Raw genomic sequence first — 13,027 nt, 5'->3', positions numbered from 1 at the left:
GGCTTCCTTGTGGCCTTGGGCTCTGTCTGCTGTCCAGAGACTTTCCCTGCCTGCGTTTGCAGAGTTGTCTAGGTTTACAGGCAAAGTTTTCTCACCTCTGGCCATCCTCTGTCCCAGAATACATGGAAGGACATAAGGTTTACACCTGTCTCCAAGAGTTCATGGTTGGTAGCTGTGGCCCCTGCAACCCAGTGTCTCCCAACTAGCTCAGTAAGGAGCTCAAAGGCAAAAGTGGACTCACGGGTCTTTCTAGCTGAGTCTTCAATGAAGAGGGAGGAAATATCTTCATCCACACCCACTTCATTTTTGGCAATGCAGGTATATGCCCCTGTGTCTTCATACCGGACACTGCCGATGTGGAGCTCGCTCCCATTGGCTGTAGAAAGAACAGAGTGCAGGGTGGCCTGCTCAGCTGGGACCGCCCCCTGCCTTTCTCTCTCCTGTTGAAAGCATTGAGGTTAAAAGTACAGCCCCTCAGTAGGCTGAGGGCAATCAGTACCCTGATATATACCCAGGAAGGGCTAGAACAGCGGAGCTGAACTGCAAGTGACCTGGGCCTAGCTGACAGCATCTCATCATTGTGCTCAGAGAGATCTGTGTGAGACCACAGGGCAGGAAAATCGGGAGAGACATTTGCTTGCTCCCCGTGTCTGACTTAGAAACAAATCACTCCTCTTATTCCCATTCCTAGAGAGAGCGTCAGCTTGAACTTGATGGCATTAATGACACAGAGACATCAAGGGGGGCTCTTACCTAGAAGGGAGAGCTGTTTTGACATCTGGGTTGAGACATCCATGCCATTTTTTAGCCAAGTGATTCTGGGCATAGGAATGCCCTCTGCGTGACATTTCAGGCTGGCCGCCACCCCGGGCTCCTGTGCCTGGGTCTCTGGATAGACGCGGATGACGGGTGGCACTGTGGGCGAGAGTTAGTGCTGGTGAGAACAGGTCTTCACCTGCCTCGGGCCTGTGGTCCCACAGTGAGACTCTGCCCAGAGGGCTGAACCAAGAGGCGACTCTGGAATTCTCTTTGTAACTAGTTTGCAAACATTCTGCAGCAACTCAGGCTCTAAAAGAAAGGGCTATAAAATGGATTGTAGGCAATAAACATGTCAGGCTTTGTACTCTGTAATTCATGGCACTCATCATTATTTTAAATATGATCAGAAAGGCATCCAAATATTTAAGGCTGTTCAGCTGCTACACATAAAGAGCAACAACCGCCAAAATTTATTTCTGAATGAATAAAATTCAGATATATTATTTCTGTTATCGGAAAGCCATTGGACAGGGACTTAATTTCTTGCAGGAAGTGCTTCACAAAGCACTTATGGGCACTGATTGGCAGGGCTACTAATTACATCACTGCTTAGGGAAGCCCATTGATTTTCCAGTGGGTCATTTTATTTCTCTACTTCTCACCCACTGGAACATGGGTACAAGGCATACGCCCCCCGTTGTTCGTTCTTGACTCAGTTGTGGGCCCTGGCAGTCAAGTTTGGGACTGGGGATATGACCAGGCCTACTCATCAGATGAGCAGGGGTGGGCAGGGCGTCAGCACCCTCCCCGCTCTGGTCTTTCCGACATGGTCTGTCTGTAGGGCAGGAAGAAGTAAGGGTTGTCTGAGGGTCTTCCCTCCTACCCTGAGCTCTAGGCCCAGGAAATAAAATAATTACCATTTTCAGTGGAATTGTTGGCTCTTACTTATTCATATATTTTACTCTATATACTTCCAAAAAGGCTTTGTGAGGGCTCATGTAATGCATGGATGTGAAACTAAGCAACAATAAAAACCACATCATATGTCTTTTGGAAATGTGGGAGGATTCCTCCTGGAGTGAACAACAACATTTTTCCAGAGTTCTTTGGACACTCCTAAAGGCAAGCCACTCCAGTATTCTTGCCTAGAGAATTCCATGGACAGAGCAGCCTGGTAGGCTACAGCCCATGGGGTCACCAAGAGTTGGATACGATTGAAGTGATTGAGCACATTGTCTGATAAAAGAAAGTGATCCAGTATGTTAGGAGAGAGATTTCCTCTGGGACTAGAGATAGAACAAATTGATGTGCATATAGAAGGAAGTGATAAAGCTGATCCCAGAACCTGAAAACTTTTAGTGATCTGTGCTTGGATGGGCTGAGGACAAAAGAAAAATTCTATCCCCTCATTGTGAGAAATGGATGCTGTAGCTCTTCAGGAAGCTGGTAATAATCTGATCAACTTAGTTTGAGTTTCAAGTCTTTCCTCTGGTTAAGCTTTGGGACAAAGTAAGGGGCCAAGGATAAAGCCAAATGGATAGCTAGCAAAGGGCACAAACTCACCTTCAGAGTGACCAGAGCTGTCTGCATAATATTAGCTTGGAGGTGCTAACCACAGAGACCAAACAACAATAAAGTCTGAGTCATTTCCTTGGTTTTTCTTTGTCTGCAGTTCTAGGGGAAGAGTTTCAGGAGGTAGGAGAAGGTCCTTGTCACAGGTCAGGCCACTGGGGATGGAGGACGCAAATGGGGCTCTAGCAAAGGCGTACCTGGAGGGCTGCTTAGAAGACAGAAGTGGATCTCCCTTCTCTGACTCCCCTTGGTTCAAAGAGCAAAGGAACAGTAATTTATCTAGGAAACCGCCTTATAACCTGAATTTTGTAAAGGGAGGTATGGGGTTCAAGTGGAAAAGTTAGTAGGGTTTTGCTCAAGGCTCAGAGATAGGGCTGGGGGTTCTAGGAGCACCAGACTGGTGGGGAGTTGGATAAGGAGGTGGAGTACCCTGGGTTCTAGAATGTGGGAGGCCAGGACCTGGGAGTGAATAACCTTGGTTCCTGCTAAATCGCTATTTATTTATACAAGCCTGCCAAGCAACCACAAGGAAGAATCAACAAAAATAGAATCAGAAAGGAACGAATAAACTTGCCAAAAGAGAGAGGAACTGATAAATCTGAGACTTGGCTTTTCATAAAAATCAATAAAATAGCCAAATTTCTGGCAAGGCTGGTTACTAAAAAAATATAAAGAACACAGAGGAGGTTTAAAAGTATAGAAACACTATGTTCAATTATAGGTAATAAATATCAAAATCTCAATGAGACGAATCACTCAAAAGGAAACTTTAAAGTATTGACATGGAATCAAGAAGAAAATATTTAAAACATTTAAAAACACTACTTTCCAGTTATTCAATGAATACATTGTAGACATCTGTTATACAATCCGGGCCTATAATCAGCATGTTATATTGTGCACTTAAACATCTATTAAGAGGGTATATCTCATGTTTTGTGTTCTCACCACAAAACAAACAAACAAGAAACACAAAGGGACTCAAGGAAACTTGCGGAGGTGAGGGCTATGTCTGTTACCTTGATTGTGGTGGTAGAATCCTATGTGTGTACATGTCCAAAGTCATGAATTTGTATATATTAAACATCTGTATATAAATTGTACCTCTATAAAGCTGTTTTTTAAAAAGCACTACTGATTAGTTTCATAGGGAAGCACTCTGATTAGTTTCATAAGGAAGTTCCTTTTAGCAATGGCTAATTCCTAGCGCATACCACAGAGAAGATGTACCAAGTTTTATTCTGAAGCTAGTATAACCTAGACATGGAAACCTGCCAAAGAGAGTACACTATAGATCACTACAGACCTAACTCACTCAGCACTAGATATACCCAAGTCTCAAGTGAAATATGAGCAAATCAGGATTCCAGACAAGATGGTGGAATAGAAGGACTTGCACACGCCTCCTCTCACAAAAACACCAAAATCACAACTAGTTGCTGAACTACCGTTGGGGGCAAAAAAGACTGGGAGCTACCAAAAAAGATATTTTACATCCAAAGACAGAGAAGAAGCCGTAAGGAGATGGTAGAAGGGGAGCTTTCGTGATATAATCAAATCCCATACCTGCCAGGTGGGTTACCCACAAACTAGAAAATAATTGTATCACAGAGGTTCTGCGGCACGAGTGAGAGCTCTGAGCCCCAGTCAGGCTTCCCAGCCTGAGGGTCTAGCACTGGGAGGAGGAGCCCCCAGAGCATTTGGCTTTGAAGGCTAGTGGGGATTGAGTGTAGGACTTGGGAAAACTCCACAGGACTGGGAAAAACAGAGACTCTACTCTTGGAGGGTGCACACAAGATTTCACATGCACTAGGACCCAGCACAAAGCAGTGACTCCATAGGAGCCTGGGCTAGACATACCCCCAGGTCTTGGAGGGTCTCATGGGGAGGCAGGGGTTGCTGTGGCTCTCTGTGGGGTCAAGGATACTGATGGCAGAGTTCCAGACAATACTGATCAGTGTGAGGACTCCTGGAGGTCACCATTTTGGCAGTGAGACCTGGCCCACCCAACAGCCCTGCAGGCTCCACTGCTGGGACACCTCAAGCCAAACCCAACCAGCAAAGAGGGAACACAGCACCACCCATCATCAGACAGGCTGCCTAAAGTTGCACTGAGCTTATAGTCACCTCTAAGCACATGCCTTGACATGACCCTGCCCACTAGAGAGACAAGACACAGCACCATCCACTACTAGGCAGCACCAGTCCCCCTCACCAGGAAGCCTGCAAAAGCCCCTGGGCCAACCTGACCCACCAGAGGGCAGGCATCAGAAGCAAAAAGGTCCTGCAACCTGTGGAAAGGAGATGACAGACACAGAAAGGTAAAACGAGACAGCAGAGAAATTTGTTCCAGACAAAGGAACAAGATAAAAACCATGAAGAACAACTGAGTGAAATGCAGATAGGCAATCTACCTGAAAAAGAATTCAGAGTAATGATAGTAAAGATGATCCAAGATCTCAGAAACAGAATGGAGGCACAGACTAAGACACAAGAAATGTTTAACAAAGACCTGGAGGAAGTAAAGAACAAACACAAAGAGATGAAAAATACCCTAGAAGAGATCAATAGAGTAAATGAGGCAGAAAAATGGATAAGTGAGCTGAAAGACAAAATGGTGGAAATCACTGTCATGGCAAAGAGTAAACAAAAAAGAAAGAAAAGAAATGAGGACCTAAGAGACCTCTGGGACAACATGAAATGCCCTAAGAAAGACACTTGGCACAGCTGATGCCAGAAGAGAAAAAATTAAATGCACCAACATTCACATTATAGGAGTACCAGAAGGAGAAGAGAGAGAGAGTGAACCTGAGAAAATATTTGAAGAGATAATAGCTGAAAACATCCCTAAGGAGTTGCCGTAAGATCCAGCAGTCCCACTCCTGGGCGTACATCTGGAGAAAACCATGATTCAAAGGAACACATTCACCCCAAAGTTCACTGCAGTGCTATGTACAATAGCCAAGACATGGAAGCAACTTAAACGTCTATTGACAGATGAAGAATATGTGGTATAATTTATAAGCCATTATAAAGAATGAAATAATGTCATTTGCTGCCACATGGATGGACATGGAGATTATCTTACTAAGTGAAATAAGTCAGACAGAGAAAGATAAATATCATATGATACCATTGATATTTGGAATCTATATAAATGATACAAATGAACTTATTTGCAAAGTAGAAACAGACCCACAGACTTAGAAAATAAACATATGGCTAACAAAGTGGAAAGGTTGTGGGGAGGAATACATCGAGAGTTTGAGATAGACCTGTATACCCCATTATATTTAAAATAGGACCTACTAAAAAATGACCTACTGTATAACACATGGAATTCTGCTCAATATTCTGTAATAACCTAAATGGGAAAACTTTTTGAGAAAGAATAGATACACGTATAACTGAATCACTTTGCTGTAAACCTGAAACTAACAAACCTAACACTATTAATCAACCACATTCCAATACAAAGTAAAAATAACAGATATTGACGGACCTGGAGACAGGAGAACTAGTCAAAGAGAAATGTCATATGATATCATTTATATGTGGGAAAAATGATACAAATGAACTTACTGGCACCCACAGACTTCAAAAGCAGACTTATGCTTGCCAGAGGGGGAATGTAAAGGAGAGGAATAAATTAGGAGTTTTGGCAATCCACTCCAGTATTCTTGCCTAGAAAATCCCATGGACAGAGGAGCCTGGTGGGCTATAGTTCATGGAGTCGCAAAGAGTCAGTCACAACTGAGTGAATGAGCACATGAGTACAATGGGCTTTCCAGGTGGCTCAGACCATAAAGCATCTGCCTGCAATGCAGGAGACCTGGGTTTGATCCCTGGGTCGGGAAGATCCCCTGGAGAAGGGAATGGCAACCCATTCCAGTATTCTTGCCTGGAGAATCCCATGGACCAAAGAGCCTGGTGGGCTATAGTCCATGGGTTCGCAAAGAGCTGGACACAACTAAGTGACTAACACTTTCCCTTTTCCAGGTGGCACTAGTTATAAAGAACCTGTCTGCCAATGCTGGAAATAAAAGAAGCATGGGTTCAATTCCTGGGTGGGAAAAATCCCCTGGAGGAGGGCATGGCAACCCACTCCAGTATTCTTGCCTGGAGAATCCCATGGACAGAGGAGGCTGGCTGGCTATGGTCCATAGGGTTGCAAAGAGTTGGACACCATTTCAGTGACTTAGCATGCATAGCATACCATATATAAAACAGATAATCAACAGGGACTTACTGTATAGGACACGGAAATTTATGGAATATTCTGTAATAACCTATAGGGGGAAAGAATCTGAAAAAGAATGAGTATATGTATAAGTAAGTCACTTAGCTGGACACCTGAAACTAACACAACACTGTAAATCAATTATACTCCAAAATAAAATAATTAAATTAAAAACACAAAAAACCAAATACACACATAAAAATATTAGCAAATCAAATCCAGCATGGAATTAAAAGAACATACTGGGACCAAATATAACGTGCTTCAGTGACTATTAGGAACTCTGTACTTAATCATATCCAAGTCAAAGGCAGTCAAAAAAGAAACACCATTTGATAATCTTGCTAGACACTAAAAGGCATTTGAAAGAAAAACTCGAAATGCATTTCCTGGGGGGAAAAAACCTCAATAAAATAGGAACAGAATAACATTTTCTTCCTACAATGACGAATATCTCTATAAAATGAAAGAATGGCACCATTCTCTTCAGAATGGTGAAACATGAAGTGGGGAAAAAAACAAAAGAGGAAAGAAGGTAATACCAGACTGCCAACATTTGGTGGATGTTATTGTCAACAGAAGGCAAGAAATGGGAAGAAACAAATATTAAAGAGATGGAGAAAAATGATACTTTGTTTGGATATGGTCCAGATAATGAACCAAAAATGAAAGGTTTTAGAAGTGAATATTGTAAAGGGGCCAGCACCCAAACAGACAAACTTACGTACTCGCAGTGACGAGACAGAAAACACAGCAGACGGACATGAAGGAAATTATAACATCCCCCTGAAGACACTGAAAAAAGGCTTGAAAAACTAGAGAGAGATGGTCTTGGATAGGAAGGCTTACTGCTGTTAGGAAACAAGATACTCCAAATTATGCCAAACATTTAATCTAATTCCAGTTCAAATCAATTGGTGGGGTCTTGACAAAACAACCCTCAAATTTAGCTAGAAGGAAGAATGTGCAAGAATAGTAGAAGAAATTTTGAAAAACAGGTCATGGTGTGACCTTTTTTTCATATCAGGTTTCACAAAGTATTTCAAGAATTACAATAGCTAATGGGGGAGGGGAGAGGAAGAGACCGCAGGGGCACTGGCGGTGGTGAGGAGGGCTGAGGGATTCCCATCTTTGAGTCCAGCACCACATGGTCTTGGTTGATGTTTACAAAGTTCTGTCAACTCAATATTGTGAAGCCAACATTTATTAACTCTTATCCCTTGGAACACATGGAGATCAAACCAGTCAATCCTCAAGGAAATCAACCCTGAACATTCATTGAAAGGACTGATTCTGAAGCTGAAGCTCCAATACTTCAGCCACGTGATGCGAAGAGCTGAGTCACTGGAAGAGATGCTGATGCTGGGAAAGACTGAGGGCAGGAGGAGAAGTGGGTGACAGAGGATGAGATGGTTGGATGGCATCACTGACTCCGTGGACATGAGTTTGAGCAAGCTCCAGGAAAGTGAAGGACAGGGATGCCTGGCACACTGCAGTTCATGGGGTCACAAAGAATCATACAGAAATAAGTGACTGAGTAACCATCAAGTGTCAGGCATTACACACAGAGCGGTGAAAAAGACTGGCCCAGTCTCTGGCCTCATGAAGCTTTCTGTCGGGAGGAAGGTGAATAACATAATTGCTAGTGTGATGGGCATGGCAAGAAGGCGAATGGGGCTGGGGTCTGGGAAGACTTATCTGAATAAAGCACTCAGATGCACTCTCTCCACCTCACAAAGGAAACACCAACCTTCCTTCTGCCATGGTGCCCCCCCCCCCGCCCCGCTATTGATAATAGGTTTGTCCTGTGAGCTGTGGGTTTGTGGACTGCCCTCCTCAGTAAGGTACCTGGTGGCCAGCACCAGCCTTGAAGACTGGCCTTTGCCCCTGCCTTGAGGTCTGATGGGACTCTGTGGACCCATGAAGAGGTCAACTTGAGCATGTACTCAAGGAGGGTGGGATGAGGTGCCTGTTGAAACAATGCTGGGCCCACCCCAGAGTGTTTTGATTCCAGAGGGCTGGGGGACTGGTTTCTATTCGTCAGGTTGTAGGTGAGATGCTGGGTCAGCCCTGATGGGGAAGCTCTCACAGATGGATTGAACTGAAAAAGGTGGCAGCATTGTGGAACAAAACAAACCCTGACTGAAAGTTGAAGGTGTGGAATCATCCACTCAAAAACAAGGGTCTAGTTGCTGGACAAAGACACTGGGCCTCCAGTGGCAGGGGTTAGAAGACGGCTCCCGGGTGCCGAGAGGGGCACCCTTGGCCGGACTGGAGTCTCCAGTTGCTGAAGCCATCCTGGGGTATACAACCACTCCTCCTCAGACCTCCGTCTGTCCATCAGACTAAAGATGGGCCTCACTCCTCAAATGCTCCGCCTCCCAGTGGCCCCGTCCCAGTCTCATCTCCAGCTCAGGACCACCAGGACACGTTTGCTCATGCCCTTGGTTTGGGATCCTGTCAGTCTTCACAAGAGCTGAGGTCTCTGGGGGCATCCCTTATCCCAAACCTGCTATTGTACCTTCTAGAACTCATGTTCCACCATCAGCAAAATACCCTCTCTCCTCAGACTCTTCTGTGAGTGTCCCTTCACCTTCTCACTCAGATGGAAGCCTGGCGACACTTCTCCTGCAGCCTCTTAAGTGGGTGCGGCTCCCTCTCCCCTTTGTCCCCTACCCCATAGGCTGGGAGGTGGGGCAGACCCTCTCTTTCCCTTCTCCAGAAAAACGCCGGTTTTGAGTTTTCTGTCCCACGAGCCTAATTCCTAGATTCCATCCCCTCACATTTCATCCAGGACATTGCTCCAGCACTTTTCTTTCCCTCCTGTATCAGTTCCCCATTTCGACTGGATCTTTCCTATCAGTTCACAAATGCTTTTAATTTCCATCTTGGGGGGAAAAAACCCAAACATCTTTGCCTCTGCTTCTCTCCCCAACTGTGCCTTGTTTTTCTTCTTAGAAATACCCTGAAGAGTTATCTGCACTTGGTAGCTTTCACTTCTCTTCCCCCCAGAGCCAGCTCCAGCAGACCCATCCCCGCAGCACCATGGAAACGTCTCTGCTCTGGGCCTCAGTGATGCCCAGCTCCACTGACCCGATCCAATGGCCAGTTCCTTGTCCTCACCTTCCCTGACCTACCTCTGGCTGAATTCAGCATAGCTGATCACTCCGTCCTGGATACCACACTCCTGGTCCTCCTATCTCTGGCTTTGTCTGTGCCTTCCTGCCTGCTCTTTCTCACCACCACCCCACCCCCCCGCCCCCAAGGCGCCCAGTGCTATCATGCCCGCTTGCTGGACTTTTTCTATCTGTCCTCCTTCAGCATCTACCTTGGTCCATTGACTTTAAACACTACCCACCCTGTGAGGCATATGGCATTTATTCCTCCAGTCAAAACCTCTCCCTTCAACTCCAGACTTAGATACCACACGGGCTACATGATAACAGCTTGTCTTTATCATGTCACCATCAGCTCCTGATCTTCCTTCCCCAAGCCTGCTCCTTCACCCTCTTCTCCGCTCAGCGAATGGCCACTCCTCCTCCTTAAAGATCGTTTGGAGGCATCTTTGACTTTCCCACCACATGGACACAATATCATCTTTTCAGTAAGGCCTTGACCTGCCATCCTGCCTAAAGTTTCCAGCTTTTATTGGAGTCTCCTTATCCCCTCTTGTTTAAAACATTTTCCCCCTTAGTATCTTCCACCCTTTGACTTGCTCCACAAGGATGGGGATTTTGGTGTCTCCACTGCTGTGTTTTCAGTGCTTAGCCTGGTGAGTGTTATGGAGAGAAATTCAGTAAATGCTTGTTGAATGAATGACCATCCTGAGGATGACGTGGTGTTGGTGGCAAGGCAGGGTGGAGGGGGGATGATGGTGGGAAGGGAGATTCTTAGCCGAGGGAACAATCAGTACAGGGCAGGGGAGTCAGGGGGGCAGGGCAGCCTGTCTGGGAGCGAGGCATTCACAGGGTAGGAGCATGTGGGAGGGGTGGGGCAGGGCCCAGGTCTCAGTGTGTGTGCATACGTGGGCTCCTGGGCACGGAAACTGCTGTTGCCGCTCTGAGAAACAGTGGCCTGGGCCTCCACTCCCATGGTTCCTGAGAGACTGGCATGGTGGAGGCCAAAGTGGCACAGCTCAGCCAGCAGCAATGGGAAGGGGCCCTCCAGACTGACCCAGGCCCCTGGGCGCCTCCTGGATCTTCCCGGTCCCATGGCCTGCATGGTGGAGTGGAGGGTAGGGTGGCCTGTGAATGGAAGGCAGGCTCCAGGGCACCAAGGAGCTCCACCGAGAAGCCCATGTTGCCCTGCCTTGACCATTGCAGAGTTGATAACTGGTACTAGGATGTTAGAGGGAAAAAATAAAACCATCCCATCATTTGGGTGGGAGCCTGGTCACTGCTTACAGGACCCAACTGTGTTCCTCAAGTGCGATGGGGCATCGCTAAGACTGAGGTGGTGTGGACCAGGTCTGAGTGAGCACTGTAGCCAGAGGCATGGATCCAGCCTCCTGCCAGGAGAGGGAGGGCCTGAGAAGAACCCTGAGCAGGGAGGCGTCCAAGACCTTGGTACCTGAGGTCCCCGTTTGGGTAGGTTCCCATCAGAGAGAAGTCCTGCATTTTCTTTGTGAGAGACTACCCTCTCCAGGGTGGGGCTGGGTGGAGATGCAGCTCTCTGCCAGAAGCAAGGCAAAGCCCAATTGCTTTCCTTTGGCCCTGATCTCCTCTCTTCCTTTGTGTTAATTCACACACCAAAATCATTCGAAATTAATGTTGTCCTGGGTAAACACATTCATTTCCTTTTAAATTTGCAAAACCTTCCCGTGAAAACATTTGAATACATAACGCAACAGCACATTTTCTTTGGGAAACATCGATCATTTCCAAGGTGAAAGGCAGCATAAATATGTCTTAAGTAAGAGGCACATTCACAAAAGTACCAAGCTGCAGTAATCAACAGATTCGGGAGATTACTATTGTGTTTTGGGAATGAATCGTTACTACTTCTGAACTGTGGGGAGGTCGAGGGTGTTTTTAATTTAATGGATTAATCATTTATGTCTGAAGTTTTTCCTCTTTCTTATGGAAGCAATGCAGGAGGTTTGCATGAAGTTATAAATCATGTCAGTGTTTGGGTCTCATCTCTGGGAGGCCTGGTCTATGGGGAAGTTATACTAATAATTTGAGAAAGAAAGGAAATAGTTGCCTAGAAGTATTCCCTTTAGCAAACCAGGTCAAGGCAGAGTTCTGGATGGAGAAGCCCCAGAAGGCGCCCAGAAGCTCAGCCTGTATGTGTGGTCCTGCCCCTGCCGCCAGGGAATGGAGCAGCTCCAGGGAGAAGTCTATATTTTATTCCTGGCCTGGCAACTTCCTCTGGATCTTGATCTTCCCATCTGTATAATGGGTTGCAAGCTCTGTGAGCTCAGACCATCTGTGTGCACCAACTATGGTTAAAATATGGTTTGAGACAAAACAAAATCTCCCCTATATCTGTCCCATCTTGGACTTTGAACTACATCTTTCCAGGTATTTTCCAAGCATTTGACACATATCCTATCTCATCAAGCCTATAAGGTATATTGTTATTCCCATTTTACAGGTGAGTTTACCCACCTAAGATGTATGTCAAGGAAGTACCAGCACTAGGATTTGAACTCAGGCCTCTCTGGCTCAGAGTTCATGCCTTGACCTTATGACAAAAGTGTCTCCACTTTGGGTCTGCACTGTGCCTTGGGTGGAACAGCCTCACCCAGTTCCTATTCGTCTGAGCGGTTTCGCATGAATGATTTCTCTGTCTCTTGGGCCCACCAGCTACATACTTGGCACGCCTGCTGGTCACCTGGAGAATTCTGAGCTTTCTGAGAGGCAGGGCGCTGGCCAAGGCGTCCCCTCCCCACTTCATCATCCTCCCCTTCCTGTCCTCACTCTGACCGAGGAGAAGCTAGCAGGAGGAACTGACATAGAACATCACTCCCTTTGTGTCCCAGGCACTGCCTCAGCTTAAATAAGCCACAGGCCCTCTCCAGGCCAAGAGGAGACCAAACCTCACCACCTGCAGCACAGCTGAGTGACCACACTTAATTCTACCCAGGTTACTAGGGGACATCTTTCATGCTTTGACTCATGCTGGGGGTGAATGACAAAAAGGAACAAACCCTACAGAAGAACCTGTTACTGCTCTCTCACAACTTCCCAACAAGATGACCCAGCAAGGTAGTGTTGCTTCTGTACTGAGCACAGACAGTGCCTTCTCTCCTTCCCAGTCCTTCTGCTTGGAAGCCCCCAAGCCCACTGCCTCTGTGAGCTTTCCCTAGAAGCCCAGCCCTCTTGACCCTGGGATCCTGAGCAGCATCGGTGTCTGCACAGGGTCTGCTGAACCCACCAAGAGCTGGACGACCAAGCTGTGCAGGTCACCGACATCAGTCCTGCTGAGGGCAGGGGCTGCCCTTATATCTGAGCT

The 13,027-nt window shown here is 46.4% G+C and overlaps 1 protein-coding gene across 1 annotated transcript in view; it reads right to left on the bottom strand.

Annotated features, from left to right (window-relative positions):
* The window catches only part of FSTL4 (follistatin like 4), a 420,441-nt gene that overhangs the window by 32,349 nt on the left and 375,065 nt on the right, over positions 1 to 13,027 (bottom strand). The window contains exons 9-10 of the mRNA XM_018050393.1: positions 754 to 915; positions 242 to 376 (exon numbers count right to left, since the gene is read on the bottom strand). Of these exons, the coding sequence (XP_017905882.1) occupies positions 242 to 376; positions 754 to 915 (297 nt within the window). The remainder of the gene's footprint in view (positions 1 to 241; positions 377 to 753; positions 916 to 13,027) is intronic.

This window comes from Capra hircus, chromosome 7, assembly GCF_001704415.2.
Source record: "Capra hircus breed San Clemente chromosome 7, ASM170441v1, whole genome shotgun sequence".
NCBI lineage: Eukaryota > Metazoa > Chordata > Mammalia > Artiodactyla > Bovidae > Capra > Capra hircus.
The sequence above is the reverse complement of the archived record's forward strand: the minus strand, read 5'-3'. Positions and strand labels throughout refer to the sequence as shown.